At 40.3% G+C, this 19860-nt stretch overlaps 1 protein-coding gene across 4 annotated transcripts in view; it reads left to right on the top strand.

Annotated features, from left to right (window-relative positions):
- The window catches only part of LOC110517093 (multiple PDZ domain protein), a 135084-nt gene that overhangs the window by 51384 nt on the left and 63840 nt on the right, over positions 1-19860 (top strand). For all 4 annotated transcript variants that reach the window (XM_090209960.1, XM_090209958.1, XM_090209959.1 and 1 more), the window contains 6 exons: positions 1-4; positions 2670-2816; positions 3700-3891; positions 4471-4644; positions 4912-5121; positions 18367-18555. The exon at positions 1-4 is cut by the window's left edge and continues 76 nt beyond it. In XM_090209960.1, the coding sequence (XP_090066086.1) occupies positions 1-4; positions 2670-2816; positions 3700-3891; positions 4471-4644; positions 4912-5121; positions 18367-18555 (916 nt within the window). The remainder of the gene's footprint in view (positions 5-2669; positions 2817-3699; positions 3892-4470; positions 4645-4911; positions 5122-18366; positions 18556-19860) is intronic.

The following is a 19860-nucleotide window of genomic DNA, read 5'->3' as shown; positions in this document are numbered from 1 at the left end:
GGTTGTACGTCTCAGATGAACTTCTCATAGTTACACATATGATCATATACCAGATTACAGCTTGTAATGACTGACGCAAACCCTTCCAAACGTATATCTGTCTACAAATATTACCTCTGGCTTAGTACAGCTATCCAGAGTACAGCTATCCAGAGTACAGCTATCCAGAGTACAGCTATCCAGAGTACAGCTATCCAGAGTACAGCTATCCAGAGTACAGCTATACATAGAACAGTCGTGGCCAAAAGTTTTGAGAATGACACAAATATACATTTTCACAAAGTCTGCTGCCTCAGTTTGTATGATGGCAATTTGCATATACTCCACAATGTCATGAAGAGTGATCAGATGAATTGCAATTCATTTGCAAAGTCCCTCTTTACCATGCAAAATGAACTGAATCCCCCAAAACAACATTTCCACTGCATTTCAGCCCTGCCACAAAAGGACCAGCTGACATCATGTCAGTGATTCTCTCGTTAACGCAGGTGTGAGTGTTGACAAGGACAAGGCTGGAGATCACTCTGTTCTGCTGATTGAGTTCGATAAAAGCCTTTGACACTTGAAATGCTTGTAATTATACTTCAGTATTCCATAGTAACATCTGACAAAAATATCTAAACACTATAACACTAATATCTAACAATATCTAGACACTGAAGCAGAAAACTTTGGGGAAATTAATATTTGTGTCATTCTCAAAACTTTTGGCCTTGACTGTACAGCTAGAGAGAGGAGAGTGTTATTAACCCCTACTACCACTCCCCTTCCCAGGTGTGTCAGCTATAGAGAGTGTTATTAACCCCTACTACCCCTCCCCTTCCCAGGTGTGTCAGCTATAGAGAGTGTTATTAACCCCTACTACCCCTCCCCTTCCCAGGTGTGTCAGCTATAGAGAGTGTTATTAACCCCTACTATCCCTCCCCTTCCCAGGTGTGTCAGCTATAGAGAGTGTTATTAACCCCTACTATCCCTCCCCTTCCCAGGTGTGTCAGCTATAGAGAGTGTTATTAACCTTTCTGATCTCCCCATCCCGGATCCGGGATCGTGAATACAGACTCAAGCTCATTACCATAACGCAACGTTAACTATTCATGAAAATCGCAAATGAAATGAAATAAATATGCTAGCTCTCAAGCTTAGCCTTTTGTTAACAACACTGTCATCTCAGCTTTTCAAAATATGCTTCTCAACCATTGCAAAACAAGCATTTGTGTAACAGTACTGATGGCTAACGTAGCATTTAGCATTAGCATTCAGCTGGCAACATTTACACAAAAAAACAGAAAAGCATTCAAATAAAATCATTTACCTTTGAAGAACTTCAGATGTTTTCAATGAGGATACTCTCAGATAGCAAATGTTCAGTTTTTCCTGAAAGATTATTTGTTTAGGACAAATCGCTCCGTTTTCTGCGTCACGTTTAGCTATGAAAAAACCCCTGTATCCAGGATTGTGTAAATCTATCAGCAAGCTCATTAGCATAACACAACGTTAACTATTCATGAAAATCGCAAATGAAATGAAATAAATATGCCATCTCTCAAGCTTAGCCTTTTGTAAACAACACTGTCATCTCAGATTTTCAAAATATGCTTCTCAACCATAGGAAAACAATCATTTGTGTAAAAGTAGCTAGCTAGCGTTAGCATTTAGCGTTAGCATTTAGCGTTAGCATTAGCGTTAGCATCCAGCACGCAACATTTCAACAAAAACATAAAAGCCTTCAAATAAAATCATTTACCTTTGAATAACTTCTGATGTTTTCAATGAGGATACTCTCAGTTAGATAGCAGATGCTCAGTTTTTCCAAAAAGATTCTTTGTGTATTAGAAATAGCTCCGTTTTATACATCACATTTGGCTACCAAAAAAACCCCCGAAAATTCAGTCCTCAAAACGCGAACTTTTTTCCAAATTAACTCCATAATATCGACTGAAAACATGGCAAACGTTGTTTAGAATCAATCATCAAGGTGTTTTTCACATATCTCTTCATTGATACATCGTTCTTGGACACATGGTTTCTCCCCTGAATCAAATGGTAAAGTAAAAGCAGCTGGCAATTGCGCACCGAATTCCACGCAGGACACCAGGCGGACACTTGGAAAATGTAGTCTCTTATGGTCAATCTTCCAATGATATGCCTACAAATACGTCACAATGCTGCTAAGACCTTGGGCGAACGACAGAAAGTGTAGGCTCATTCCATTCCTGCAATCACAGCCATATAAGGAGACAATGGAAAACAGAGCTTCAGAAATTCTGCTAATTCCTGGTTGATGCATCATCTTGGTTTCGCCTGTAGAATGAGTTCTGGGGCACTTACAGACAAAATCTTTGCAGATTCTGAAACTTCAGAGTGTTTTCTTTCCAAAACTGAATATGCATAGTCGAGCATCTTTTCGTGACAAAATATCGCGCTTAAAACGGGAACGTTTTTTATCCAAAAATGAAATAGCGCCCCTAGAGATCTAACAGGTTAACCCCTACTATCCCTCCCCTTCCCAGGTGTGTCAGCTATAGAGAGTGTTATTAACCCCTACTATCCCTCCCCTTCCCAGGTGTGTCAGCTATAGAGAGTGTTATTAACCCCTACTATCCCTCCCCTTCCCAGGTGTGTCAGCTATAGAGAGTGTTAATAACCCCTACTATCCCTTCCCTTTTTAGGTTTGTCAGCTGGAGAGGTTCAGTGAGACCAGTGGTCTAGGCATCAGCATGGAGGCCAGGGCAGGACACCACTACCTGTGCTCCGTCTTACCTGAGGGGCCCGTCGGACAGAGCAGGAAGATACACCCTGGAGACCAGATACTGGAGGTGGGAGTGACTGATTAACATCCATACATTCATTTAAACAAAACATATTTCACCTTTATTTAACCAGGTAGGCCAGTTGAGAACACATTTATTTAACCAGGTAGGCCAGTTGAGAACACCTTTATTTAACCAGGTAGGCTAGTTGAGAACACCTTTATTTAACCAGGTAGGCTAGTTGAGAACACCTTTATTTAACCAGGTAGGCCAGTTGAGAACACCTTTATTTAACCAGGTAGGCCAGTTGAGAAAACCTTTATTTATCCAGGTAGGCCAGTTGAGAACACCTTTATTTAACCAGGTAGGCCAGTTGAGAACAAGTTCTCATTAACAACTGCGACCTGGCCAAGAATAAACAAAGCAGTTCGTTTGTTACACAAACAACAACACAGAGTTACACCTGGAGTAAAACAAACATACAGTCAATAATACAGTAGAATAAGTCTATATACAGTGTGTGTCAATGAGGTAGGAAAAGGGAGGTAAGGCAATAAATAGGCCATAGTGGCAAAGTAATTACAATATAGCAATTAAACACTGGAGTGATATATGTACAGAAGATTATGATTAATTTGTTCATTCATTGGTTTGTTCGTTCATCCATTCATTAATTTGTTCATTGGTGTGTTCAGTCGTTAATTGATTTATTAATTAGTTCATTCATTTGGTTTGTTAATGAATTAATTTGTTCTTTAATTCACTGCTTTGTCCATTCATTCATTTATTTTTTCATTCATTTGTTCATTCATTCATTCATTTGTTCATTCATTCATGTATTCGCCCATCCACACATCCAATGGAACATTGACCCTGTTATGCTATGATGTAGCTACATGCAGCACATTCAACATGTTTGCTGACCAGACGAGCTTCTCCCCTCTCCCAGGCGAATGGTATCCCTCTGATAGGAGAGACTCACAGAGAGGTGATCAGCGTTCTGAGAGAGCTGCCTCTGTGTGTCTGTATGGTGTGCTGCCGCGTCGTGCACCCACAGCTACGGGACAGTGACCACGATGATGATGATGATGAAGATGTACAGCTCCCCCTCAAAGAGCTACTGGCTGAGTTCAATGGCAAGGTAGAGAGGGATGGGGAGGAGGGATGGAGAGATGGGGAGATGGGGAGATGGAGGGGGAGGAGGGATGGAGGGGGAGGTGGGATGGAGGAATAGGGAAATGGAGGGGAGATGGAGGGATGGGGAGATGGAGGGGGAGGTGGGATGGAGGAATAGGGAAATGGAGGGGAGATGGGGAGATGGAGGGGAGATAGAGAGATGGGGTGATGGAGGGGTGGGGAGCTGGAGGGATGCCAAAATGGAGGGGGAATGGGGAGATGGATGGATGGGAAGATGAAGGGGTGGGGTGATGGAGGAATATGGAGATGGAGGAATATGGAGATGGAGGAATATGGAGGGATATGGAGATGGAGGGATATGGAGATGGAGGGATATGGAGATGGAGGGATATGGAGATGGAGAGATATGGAGATGGTGTCAGACATATTGGTGGCGTCAATCCAATCCTTTTGATACCATTAGGCGGAGTGATCAAGTAGACACTATTTCTGGAAGAAGGGTGGAAAGATAGTCAATCAGACTGCTGCCGGGGTGTCATATGAGATGTGCCCTAACTCTCTCTCTCTCTCTCTCCTCTCCCAGTCCCAGTATGACCAGCCCTGCTGTCTACTTCCTGGTTGTAACAACATGGATTGTGGGAGTCGTGGTTTTAATAAGCCTGTGTCTCCTCCTCTGGCCATGTGGGAGAGAGACAGTCAGGTGATAGAGCTGGTGAAGGGAGAGGAAGGCCTGGGATTCAGCATCCTAGACTACCAGGTAAGACTGTGGTGCATCTCCATGGTCTAACGTAGCTTCCTACTCTCCCCTCTTTCAACTGGTTTGGGATCACTAGTAATGTAGACCAGGAGACGAGGAGAGGATGGTGGGCCAAAGAGTGGATCCTTTGGAAAGACAATAAAAAAATAAAAAAATATGAACTGGGAAGCAAAACAATTGTAGTCTCTCCTTTCTATTGGACTTCCCTTTGGGAGGACATGACCTTTGAACTGCTGTTCACCTGTTCCTTATGTTGTCCCTCTCCAGGACCCAGAGGACGACTCTAAGACTGTCCTGGTGATCCGCTCCCTGGTCCCCGGTGGCGTGGCCGACTCAGACGGACGCCTGCTGCCCGGTGACCGGCTCATGTCCGTCAACGACGTGGACCTGGTCCGGTCGACGCTGGAGCGAGCCGTGCACGTCCTCAAAACCACCGGCTACGGGGTCGTGCGCATCGGCGTCGCCAAGCCGCTGCCGGTACGACAGTGACCCAAAACACTCTAACACTGTATACTGTATACCACCCTCCTGTATACCACCCTCCTCCTGTATACCACCCTCCTCCTGTATACCACCCTCCTCCTGTATACCACCCTCCTCCTGTATACCACCCTCTTCCTGTATACCACCCTCCTCCTGTATACCACCCTCCTCCTGTATACCACCCTCCTCCTGTATACTAGGTGGGGCCCACCCTCCTCCTGTATACTAGGGGGGACCCACCCTCCTCCTGTATACTAGGGGGGGCACCCTCTTCCTGTATACTAGAGGCGGGCACCCTCCTCCTGTATACTAGGGGGGGGGCGCACCCTCCTCCTGTATCCCTCCTCCTGTAAACTAGGGGCCACCCTCCTCCTGTATACTAGGGCCCCCCCTCCTGTATACTAGGGGGGTGGGGGCCCACCCTCCTCCTGGATACTAGGGGGGCCCACCATCCTCCTGTATACTAGGGCCCCCCCTCCTGTATACTAGGGGGGCCCACCCTCCTCCTGTATACTAGGGGGGCCCACCATCCTCCTGTATACTAGGGCCCCCCCTCCTGTATACTAGGGGGGCCACCCTCCTCCTGGATACTAGGGGGGCCCACCCTCCTCCTGTATACTAGGGGGGCCCACCTTCCTCCTGTATACTAGTATACTAGGCCCCCCCTCCTGTATACTAGGGGGGCCCACCCTCCTCCTGTATACTAGGGCCCCCCCTCCTGTATACTAGGGGGGCCCACCCTACTCCTGTATACTAGGGGCCCCCCTCCTGTATACTAGGGGGGCCCACCCTCCTCCTGTATACTAGGGGGGCCCACTCTCCTCCTGTATACTAGGGGGGGGCACCCTCTTCCTGTATACTAGGGGGTCTTCCTGTATACTAGGGGGGCCCACCCTCCTCCTGTATACTAGGGGCCACGCTCCTGTATACTAGGGGGGCTCACCCTCCTCCTGTATACTAGGGGGGCCCACCCTCCTCCTGGATACTAGGTGGGGCCCACCCTCCTCCTGTATACTAGGGGGGCTCACCCTCTTCCTGTATACTAGGGGGGCCCACTCTCCTCCTGTATAAAATGATGAGAGTCGTTAATTTCTGACTACAGTGGGGTTTTTAAGAAATATAAATAATGTATACATGTAGTGAATAGCCAAATACAACGTTTTGCCATCAGTCACACAGTCAACCTTAGTAGTTGTATGACACTTTTGTCTAAGACAATACTAGTACTGATCTTCTACCACCTATCACATAACACAGTCAGTACATGTAGTTTATATCTACCACCATAACACAGTCAGTACATGTAGTTTACCACCATAACACAGTCAGTACATGTAGTTTACCACCATAACACAGTCAATACATGTAGTTTACCACCATAACACAGTCAATACATGTAGTTTATATCTACCACCATAACACAGTCAGTACATGTAGTTTACCACCATAACACAGTCAGTACATGTAGTTTATATCTACCACCATAACACAGTCAGTACATGTAGTTTATATCTACCACCATAACACAGTCAGTACATGTAGTTTATATCTACCACCATAACACAGTCAGTACATGTAGTTTACCACCATAACACAGTCAGTACATGTAGTTTATATCTACCACCATAACACAGTCAGTACATGTAGTTTACCACCATAACACAGTCAATACATGTAGTTTACCACCATAACACAGTCAGTACATGTAGTTTACCACCATAACACAGTCAATACATGTAGTTTACCACCATAACACAGTCAGTACATGTAGTTTATATCTACCACCATAACACAGTCAGTACATGTAGTTTATATCTACCACCATAACACAGTCAGTACATGTAGTTTATATCTACCACCATAACACAGTCAGTACATGTAGTTTACCACCATAACACAGTCAGTACATGTAGTTTATATCTACCACCATAACACAGTCAGTACATGTAGTTTATATCTACCACCATAACACAGTCAGTACATGTAGTTTACCACCATAACACAGTCAGTACATGTAGTTTATATCTACCACCATAACACAGTCAGTACATGTAGTTTACCACCATAACACAGTCAGTACATGTAGTTTATATCTACCACCATAACACAGTCAGTACATGTAGTTTATATCTACCACCATAACACAGTCAGTACATGTAGTTTACCACCATAACACAGTCAATACATGTAGTTTATATCTACCACCATAACACAGTCAGTACATGTAGTTTATATCTACCACCATAACACAGTCAGTACATGTAGTTTATATCTACCACCATAACACAGTCAGTACATGTAGTTTACCACCATAACACAGTCAGTACATGTAGTTTATATCTACCACCATAACACAGTCAGTACATGTAGTTTACCACCATAACACAGTCAATACATGTAGTTTACCACCATAACACAGTCAGTACATGTAGTTTACCACCATAACACAGTCAATACATGTAGTTTACCACCATAACACAGTCAGTACATGTAGTTTATATCTACCACCATAACACAGTCAGTACATGTAGTTTATATCTACCACCATAACACAGTCAGTACATGTAGTTTATATCTACCACCATAACACAGTCAGTACATGTAGTTTACCACCATAACACAGTCAGTACATGTAGTTTATATCTACCACCATAACACAGTCAGTACATGTAGTTTATATCTACCACCATAACACAGTCAGTACATGTAGTTTACCACCATAACACAGTCAGTACATGTAGTTTATATCTACCACCATAACACAGTCAGTACATGTAGTTTACCACCATAACACAGTCAGTACATGTAGTTTATATCTACCACCATAACACAGTCAGTACATGTAGTTTATATCTACCACCATAACACAGTCAGTACATGTAGTTTACCACCATAACACAGTCAATACATGTAGTTTACCACCATAACACAGTCAGTACATGTAGTTTACCACCATAACACAGTCAGTACATGTAGTTTATATCTACCACCATAACACAGTCAGTACATGTAGTTTATATCTACCACCATAACACAGTCAGTACATGTAGTTTACCACCATAACACAGTCAGTACATGTAGTTTATATCTACCACCATAACACAGTCAGTACATGTAGTTTATATCTACACCATAACACAGTCAGTACATGTAGTTTATATCTACCACCATAACACAGTCAGTACATGTAGTTTATATCTACCACCATAACACAGTCAGTACATGTAGTTTATATCTACCACCATAACACAGTCAGTACATGTAGTTTATATCTACCACCATAACACAGTCAGTACATGTAGTTTACCACCATAACACAGTCAGTACATGTAGTTTACCATCATAACACAGTCAGTACATGTAGTTTATATCTACCACCATAACACAGTCAATACATGTAGTTTACCACCATAACACAGTCAATACATGTAGTTTACCACCATGACACAGTCAGTACATGTAGTTTATATCTACCACCATAACACAGTCAATACATGTAGTTTACCACCATAACACAGTCAATACATGTAGTTTACCACCATAACACAGTCAGTACATGTAGTTTATATCTACCACCATAACACAGTCAGTACATGTAGTTTATATCTACCACCATAACACAGTCAGTACATGTAGTTTATATCTACCACCATAACACAGTCAGTACATGTAGTTTATATCTACCACCATAACACAGTCAGTACATGTAGTTTACCACCATAACACAGTCAGTACATGTAGTTTACCACCATAACACAGTCAGTACATGTAGTTTACCACCATAACACAGTCAATACATGTAGTTTACCACCATAACACAGTCAGTACATGTAGTTTACCACCATAACACAGTCAATACATGTAGTTTACCACCATAACACAGTCAGTACATGTAGTTTATATCTACCACCATAACACAGTCAGTACATGTAGTTTACCACCATAACACAGTCAGTACATGTAGTTTACCACCATAACACAGTCAGTACATGTAGTTTACCACCATAACACAGTCAGTACATGTAGTTTATATCTACCACCATAACACAGTCAGTACATGTAGTTTATATCTACCACCATAACACAGTCAGTACATGTAGTTTATATCTACCACCATAACACAGTCAGTACATGTAGTTTACCACCATAACACAGTCAATACATGTAGTTTACCACCATAACACAGTCAATACATGTAGTTTACCACCATAACACAGTCAATACATGTAGTTTACCACCATAACACAGTCAGTACATGTAGTTTATATCTACCACCATAACACAGTCAGTACATGTAGTTTATATCTACCACCATAACACAGTCAGTACATGTAGTTTATATCTACCACCATAACACAGTCAGTACATGTAGTTTACCACCATAACACAGTCAATACATGTAGTTTACCACCATAACACAGTCAGTACATGTAGTTTATATCTACCACCATAACACAGTCAGTACATGTAGTTTACCACCATAACACAGTCAGTACATGTAGTTTATATCTACCACCATAACACAGTCAATACATGTAGTTTACCACCATAACACAGTCAGTACATGTAGTTTATATCTACCACCATAACACAGTCAGTACATGTAGTTTATATCTACCACCATAACACAGTCAATACATGTAGTTTATATCTACCACCATAACACAGTCAGTACATGTAGTTTATATCTACCACCATAACACAGTCAGTACATGTAGTTTATATCTACCACCATAACACAGTCAGTACATGTAGTTTACCACCATAACACAGTCAGTACATGTAGTTTATATCTACCACCATAACACAGTCAGTACATGTAGTTTACCACCATAACACAGTCAGTACATGTAGTTTATATCTACCACCATAACACAGTCAATACATGTAGTTTATATCTACCACCATAACACAGTCAATACATGTAGTTTACCACCATAACACAGTCAGTACATGTAGTTTACCACCATAACACAGTCAGTACATGTAGTTTACCACCATAACACAGTCAGTACATGTAGTTTATATCTACCACCATAACACAGTCAGTACATGTAGTTTATATCTACCACCATAACACAGTCAGTACATGTAGTTTATATCTACCACCATAACACAGTCAGTACATGTAGTTTATATCTACCACCATAACACAGTCAGTACATGTAGTTTATATCTACCACCATAACACAGTCAGTACATGTAGTTTATATCTACCACCATAACACAGTCAGTACATGTAGTTTACCACCATAACACAGTCAGTACATGTAGTTTACCACCATAACACAGTCAGTACATGTAGTTTACCACCATAACACAGTCAGTACATGTAGTTTATATCTACCACCATAACACAGTCAGTACATGTAGTTTATATCTACCACCATAACACAGTCAGTACATGTAGTTTACCACCATAACACAGTCAGTACATGTAGTTTATATCTACCACCATAACACAGTCAATACATGTAGTTTATATCTACCACCATAACACAGTCAGTACATGTAGTTTATATCTACCACCATAACACAGTCAGTACATGTAGTTTATATCTACCACCATAACACAGTCAGTACATGTAGTTTATATCTACCACCATAACACAGTCAGTACATGTAGTTTATATCTACCACCATAACACAGTCAGTACATGTAGTTTACCACCATAACACAGTCAGTACATGTAGTTTATATCTACCACCATAACACAGTCAATACATGTAGTTTATATCTACCACCATAACACAGTCAGTACATGTAGTTTATATCTACCACCATAACACAGTCAGTACATGTAGTTTACCACCATAACACAGTCAGTACATGTCGTTTACCACCATAACACAGTCAGTACATGTAGTTTATATCTACCACCATAACACAGTCAGTACATGTAGTTTATATCTACCACCATAACACAGTCAGTACATGTCGTTTATATCTACCACCATAACACAGTCAGTACATGTAGTTTACCACCATAACACAGTCAGTACATGTAGTTTATATCTACCACCATAACACAGTCAGTACATGTAGTTTACCACCATAACACAGTCAGTACATGTAGTTTATATCTACCACCATAACACAGTCAGTACATGTAGTTTACCACCATAACACAGTCAGTACATGTAGTTTATATCTACCACCATAACACAGTCAGTACATGTAGTTTACCACCATAACACAGTCAGTACATGTAGTTTATATCTACCACCATAACACAGTCAGTACATGTAGTTTACCACCATAACACAGTCAGTACATGTAGTTTATATCTACCACCATAACACAGTCAGTACATGTAGTTTATATCTACCACCATAACACAGTCAGTACATGTAGTTTACCACCATAACACAGTCAGTACATGTAGTTTATATCTACCACCATAACACAGTCAGTACATGTAGTTTATATTTACCACCATAACACAGTCAGTACATGTAGTTTATATCTACCACCATAACACAGTCAGTACATGTAGTTTACCACCATAACACAGTCAATACATGTAGTTTACCACCATAACACAGTCAGTACATGTAGTTTACCACCATAACACAGTCAGTACATGTAGTTTACCACCATAACACAGTCAGTACATGTAGTTTACCACCATAACACAGTCAGTACATGTAGTTTACCACCATAACACAGTCAGTACATGTAGTTTATATCTACCACCATAACACAGTCAGTACATGTAGTTTACCACCATAACACAGTCAGTACATGTAGTTTACCACCATAACACAGTCAGTACATGTAGTTTACCACCATAACACAGTCAATACATGTAGTTTATATCTACCACCATAACACAGTCAATACATGTAGTTTATATCTACCACCATAACACAGTCAGTACATGTAGTTTATATCTACCACCATAACACAGTCAGTACATGTAGTTTATATCTACCACCATAACACAGTCAGTACATGTAGTTTATATCTACCACCATAACACAGTCAGTACATGTAGTTTATATCTACCACCATAACACAGTCAGTACATGTAGTTTATATCTACCACCATAACACAGTCAGTACATGTAGTTTATATCTACCACCATAACACAGTCAGTACATGTAGTTTACCACCATAACACAGTCAGTACATGTAGTTTACCACCATAACACAGTCAATACATGTAGTTTACCACCATAACACAGTCAGTACATGTAGTTTATATCTACCACCATAACACAGTCAGTACATGTAGTTTACCACCATAACACAGTCAGTACATGTAGTTTATATCTACCACCATAACACAGTCAGTACATGTAGTTTATATCTACCACCATAACACAGTCAGTACATGTAGTTTATATCTACCACCATAACACAGTCAATACATGTAGTTTACCACCATAACACAGTCAGTACATGTAGTTTATATCTACCACCATAACACAGTCAGTACATGTAGTTTACCACCATAACACAGTCAGTACATGTAGTTTATATCTACCACCATAACACAGTCAGTACATGTAGTTTATATCTACCACCATAACACAGTCAGTACATGTAGTTTATATCTACCACCATAACACAGTCAATACATGTAGTTTACCACCATAACACAGTCAGTACATGTAGTTTATATCTACCACCATAACACAGTCAATACATGTAGTTTACCACCATAACACAGTCAGTACATGTAGTTTATATCTACCACCATAACACAGTCAGTACATGTAGTTTACCACCATAACACAGTCAGTACATGTAGTTTATATCTACCACCATAACACAGTCAGTACATGTAGTTTACCACCATAACACAGTCAGTACATGTAGTTTATATCTACCACCATAACACAGTCAGTACATGTAGTTTACCACCATAACACAGTCAGTACATGTAGTTTATATCTACCACCATAACACAGTCAGTACATGTAGTTTACCACCATAACACAGTCAGTACATGTAGTTTACCACCATAACACAGTCAGTACATGTAGTTTATATCTACCACCATAACACAGTCAGTACATGTAGTTTATATCTACCACCATAACACAGTCAGTACATGTAGTTTATATCTACCACCATAACACAGTCAGTACATGTAGTTTATATCTACCACCATAACACAGTCAGTACATGTAGTTTACCACCATAACACAGTCAGTACATGTAGTTTACCACCATAACACAGTCAGTACATGTAGTTTACCACCATAACACAGTCAATACATGTAGTTTACCACCATAACACAGTCAGTACATGTAGTTTATATCTACCACCATAACACAGTCAGTACATGTAGTTTATATCTACCACCATAACACAGTCAGTACATGTAGTTTACCACCATAACACAGTCAGTACATGTAGTTTATATCTACCACCATAACACAGTCAGTACATGTAGTTTATATCTACCACCATAACACAGTCAGTACATGTAGTTTACCACCATAACACAGTCAGTACATGTAGTTTACCACCATAACACAGTCAGTACATGTAGTTTACCACCATAACACAGTCAATACATGTAGTTTACCACCATAACACAGTCAGTACATGTAGTTTACCACCATAACACAGTCAGTACATGTAGTTTACCACCATAACACAGTCAGTACATGTAGTTTACCACCATAACACAGTCAGTACATGTAGTCTACCACCATAACACAGTCAGTACATGTAGTTTACCACCATAACACAGTCAGTACATGTAGTTTACCACCATAACACAGTCAGTACATGTAGTTTACCACCATAACACAGTCAATACATGTAGTTTACCACCATAACACAGTCAGTACATGTAGTTTATATCTACCACCATAACACAGTCAATACATGTAGTTTACCACCATAACACAGTCAGTACATGTAGTTTACCACCATAACACAGTCAATACATGTAGTTTACCACCATAACACAGTCAGTACATGTAGTTTATATCTACCACCATAACACAGTCAATACATGTAGTTTACCACCATAACACAGTCAGTACATGTAGTTTACCACCATAACACAGTCAGTACATGTAGTTTATATCTACCACCATAACACAGTCAGTACATGTAGTTTATATCTACCACCATAACACAGTCAATACATGTAGTTTACCACCATAACACAGTCAGTACATGTCGTTTACCACCATAACACAGTCAGTACATGTAGTTTATATCTACCACCATAACACAGTCAGTACATGTAGTTTATATCTACCACCATAACACAGTCAGTACATGTAGTTTATATCTACCACCATAACACAGTCAGTACATGTAGTTTATATCTACCACCATAACACAGTCAGTACATGTAGTTTATATCTACACCATAACACAGTCAGTACATGTAGTTTACCACCATAACACAGTCAGTACATGTAGTTTACCACCATAACACAGTCAGTACATGTAGTTTATATCTACCACCATAACACAGTCAGTACATGTAGTTTACCACCATAACACAGTCAGTACATGTAGTTTATATCTACCACCATAACACAGTCAGTACATGTAGTTTACCACCATAACACAGTCAGTACATGTAGTTTACCACCATAACACAGTCAGTACATGTAGTTTATATCTACCACCATAACACAGTCAGTACATGTAGTTTACCACCATAACACAGTCAATACATGTAGTTTATATCTACCACCATAACACAGTCAATACATGTAGTTTATATCTACCACCATAACACAGTCAGTACATGTAGTTTACCACCATAACACAGTCAGTACATGTAGTTTATATCTACCACCATAACACAGTCAGTACATGTAGTTTATATCTACCACCATAACACAGTCAGTACATGTAGTTTATATCTACCACCATAACACAGTCAGTACATGTAGTTTACCACCATAACACAGTCAGTACATGTAGTTTACCACCATAACACAGTCAGTACATGTAGTTTATATCTACCACCATAACACAGTCAGTACATGTAGTTTATATCTACCACCATAACACAGTCAGTACATGTAGTTTACCACCATAACACAGTCAATACATGTAGTTTACCACCATAACACAGTCAGTACATGTAGTTTACCACCATAACACAGTCAATACATGTAGTTTACCACCATAACACAGTCAGTACATGTAGTTTATATCTACCACCATAACACAGTCAGTACATGTAGTTTACCACCATAACACAGTCAGTACATGTAGTTTATATCTACCACCATAACACAGTCAGTACATGTAGTTTATATCTACCACCATAACACAGTCAGTACATGTAGTTTATATCTACCACCATAACACAGTCAGTACATGTAGTTTATATCTACCACCATAACACAGTCAGTACATGTAGTTTATATCTACCACCATAACACAGTCAGTACATGTAGTTTACCACCATAACACAGTCAGTACATGTAGTTTACCACCATAACACAGTCAGTACATGTAGTTTACCACCATAACACAGTCAGTACATGTAGTTTATATCTACCACCATAACACAGTCAGTACATGTAGTTTATATCTACCACCATAACACAGTCAGTACATGTAGTTTATATCTACCACCATAACACAGTCAGTACATGTAGTTTACCACCATAACACAGTCAGTACATGTAGTTTATATCTACCACCATAACACAGTCAGTACATGTAGTTTACCACCATAACACAGTCAGTACATGTAGTTTATATCTACCACCATAACACAGTCAGTACATGTAGTTTATATCTACCACCATAACACAGTCAGTACATGTAGTTTACCACCATAACACAGTCAGTACATGTAGTTTACCACCATAACACAGTCAATACATGTAGTTTACCACCATAACACAGTCAGTACATGTAGTTTACCACCATAACACAGTCAGTACATGTAGTTTATATCTACCACCATAACACAGTCAGTACATGTAGTTTATATCTACCACCATAACACAGTCAGTACATGTAGTTTACCACCATAACACAGTCAGTACATGTAGTTTACCACCATAACACAGTCAATACATGTAGTTTACCACCATAACACAGTCAGTACATGTAGTTTACCACCATAACACAGTCAGTACATGTAGTTTATATCTACCACCATAACACAGTCAGTACATGTAGTTTATATCTACACCATAACACAGTCAGTACATGTAGTTTATATCTACCACCATAACACAGTCAGTACATGTAGTTTATATCTACCACCATGACACAGTCAGTACATGTAGTTTATATATACCACCATAACACAGTCAGTACATGTAGTTTATATCTACCACCATGACACAGTCAATACATGTAGTTTATATCTACCACCATAACACAGTCAATACATGTAGTTTATATCTACCACCATAACACAGTCAGTACATGTAGTTTACCACCATAACACAGTCAGTACATGTAGTTTATATCTACCACCATAACACAGTCAGTACATGTAGTTTACCACCATAACACAGTCAGTACATGTAGTTTATATCTACCACCATAACACAGTCAGTACATGTAGTTTATATCTACCACCATAACACAGTCAGTACATGTAGTTTATATCTACCACCATAACACAGTCAGTACATGTAGTTTACCACCATAACACAGTCAGTACATGTAGTTTACCACCATAACACAGTCAGTACATGTAGTTTATATCTACCACCATAACACAGTCAGTACATGTAGTTTATATCTACCACCATAACACAGTCAGTACATGTAGTTTATATCTACCACCATAACACAGTCAATACATGTAGTTTACCACCATAACACAGTCAGTACATGTAGTTTACCACCATAACACAGTCAGTACATGTAGTTTATATCTACCACCATAACACAGTCAGTACATGTAGTTTACCACCATAACACAGTCAGTACATGTAGTTTACCACCATAACACAGTCAATACATGTAGTTTATATATACCACCATAACACAGTCAGTACATGTAGTTTACCACCATAACACAGTCAGTACATGTAGTTTACCACCATAACACAGTCAGTACATGTAGTTTACCACCATAACACAGTCAGTACATGTAGTTTATATCTACCACCATAACACAGTCAGTACATGTAGTTTACCACCATAACACAGTCAATACATGTAGTTTATATATACCACCATAACACAGTCAATACATGTAGTTTACCACCATAACACAGTCAATACATGTAGTTTACCACCATAACACAGTCAGTACATGTAGTTTACCACCATAACACAGTCAGTACATGTAGTTTACCACCATAACACAGTCAATACATGTAGTTTATATCTACCACCATAACACAGTCAGTACATGTAGTTTACCACCATAACACAGTCAGTACATGTAGTTTATATCTACCACCATAACACAGTCAGTACATGTAGTTTACCACCATAACACAGTCAGTACATGTAGTTTACCACCATAACACAGTCAGTACATGTAGTTTATATCTACCACCATAACACAGTCAGTACATGTAGTTTACCACCATAACACAGTCAGTACATGTAGTTTATATCTACCACCATAACACAGTCAGTACATGTAGTTTATATCTACCACCATAACACAGTCAGTACATGTAGTTTATATCTACCACCATAACACAGTCAGTACATGTAGTTTATATCTACCACCATAACACAGTCAGTACATGTAGTTTACCACCATAACACAGTCAATACATGTAGTTTACCACCATAACACAGTCAGTACATGTAGTTTACCACCATAACACAGTCAATACATGTAGTTTATGTAGTTTATTTCTGCCCACAGTGTGTTGTAACTCTTGTTGTTGCCTGTGTCCTAGTAACAGTAGGGCAGCAGAGAGAACCTCTTGTTACCAACCTGCTGAATATTTCATGGTGTTGAGAAATGAACACAATGCCTGACCACACTACTAGAGAGAGAAAGGGGTGGGGGGAGAGAGAGAGTTGGAGAGAGGGAGTAGAAAGAGAGAAGGAAAGGTAGGTGGGGAGGAGGTGAGGAGAGAGACTAGAAATAGAGAAGGAAAGGTAGTTGAGGAGGAGGTGAAGAGAGAGAGACAGGTAGAGAGAGAAAGAGAGTGTCCAATTCCCCCATTCACAACTCACTCTCTTTACCCTGTTAGCTTCGATGCTAATTCGGTCAGACCAGAACTCTTATCGGGTCTATATTCCTCTCCGTTTCCTACAGACCCTCTCCACCTCTGACCCTCCACCTTTGACCTTTCACGTATCCCCCAGATCGAGTGTTGTGTCCTGGAGTCCATCCCAGAGTCGTCGAGGTCGTCGAGAGACGAGACCCAGTCGTTATCGAGAGATGAGAAGGATACTCTCCACTCAGCTGGGATGCTAGCCTCCTCCACACAGCAGGCGCATGCTAACAGCTACGGCTCACAGCAGAGGAACAGCCAACCGTGCTCCACACTGACGGTAAGAATCCTTCCTAACAGTCAAGTGACATCAACACCTCAGGGTTAGCTTCGCTACTCTACTGTAAGGACCGAAATAACTTGGAAAAAGTAGCAGTGCTCACAATGCTAACTCTAGAAAGTACGTTTTGCTCTGTTAGTGTAACGAAGAACCCGAAATCGTGTGGAAATGATAACAAACGAAAGAGAAAAGCAAGACAGAGTGTTTATATGCTAAACGCAGGCAGCCATCTCACTCTCTGGATCAATAGTCACAGCTCACCTTACTGTTTTCTATAGTACCTGTTCAGGTCAAACAAATGGAAAGATATGAGTCAAGTGTGTGAATAGGAACTAGTCAACCTAGGGTATGTTTTTATCCTCCCAACCCTTAGAGAAGTGGCCTATTCCAAATTGTTTGTACTTCAGTAAATGGTGTTCACATTCTGCCATGCTCGGTTCCTGTATCATACTGACCTGTAGATACAACACTGTTCCCTCTATAGGTTCCTGTATCGTACTGACCTGTAGATACAACACTGATCCCTCTATAGGTTCCTGTATCGTACTGACCTGTAGATACAACACTGATCCCTCTATAGGTTCCTGTATCGTACTGACCTGTAGATACAACACTGTTCCCTCTATAGGTTCCTGTACTGACCTGTAGATACAACACTGTTCCCTCTATAGGTTCCTGTATCGTACTGACCTGTAGATACAACACTGATCCCTCTATAGGTTCCTGTACTGACCTGTAGATACAACACTGTTCCCTCTATAGGTTCCTGTATCGTACTGACCTGTAAATACAACACTGTTCCCTCTATAGGTTCCTGTACTGACCTGTAGATACAACACTGTTCCCTCTATAGGTTCCTGAATCATACTGACCTGTAGATACAACACTGTTCCCTCTATAGGTTCCTGTACTGACCTGTAGATACAACACTGTTCCCTCTATAGGTTCCTGTATCATACTGACCTGTAGATACAACACTGTTCCCTCTATAGGTTCCTGTACTGACCTGTAGATTCAACACTGTTCCCTCTATATGTTCCTGTATCATCCTGTAGATACAACACTGTTCCCTCTATAGGTTCCTGTATCGTCCTGTAGATACAACACTGATCCCTCTATAGGTTCCTGTATCGTACTGACCTGTAGATACAACACTGTTCCCTCTATAGGTTCCTGTATCGTACTGACCTGTAGATACAACACTGTTCCCTCTATAGGTTCCTGTATCGTACTGACCTGTAGATACAACACTGTTCCCTCTATAGGTTCCTGTATCATACTGACCTGTAGATACAACACTGTTCC

This window comes from Oncorhynchus mykiss, chromosome 19 (assembly GCF_057628025.1).
Source record: "Oncorhynchus mykiss isolate SJ-2025 chromosome 19, ASM5762802v1, whole genome shotgun sequence".
Classification (NCBI taxonomy): domain Eukaryota; kingdom Metazoa; phylum Chordata; class Actinopteri; order Salmoniformes; family Salmonidae; genus Oncorhynchus; species Oncorhynchus mykiss.
This window is presented reverse-complemented; position numbering and strand designations above follow the sequence as displayed.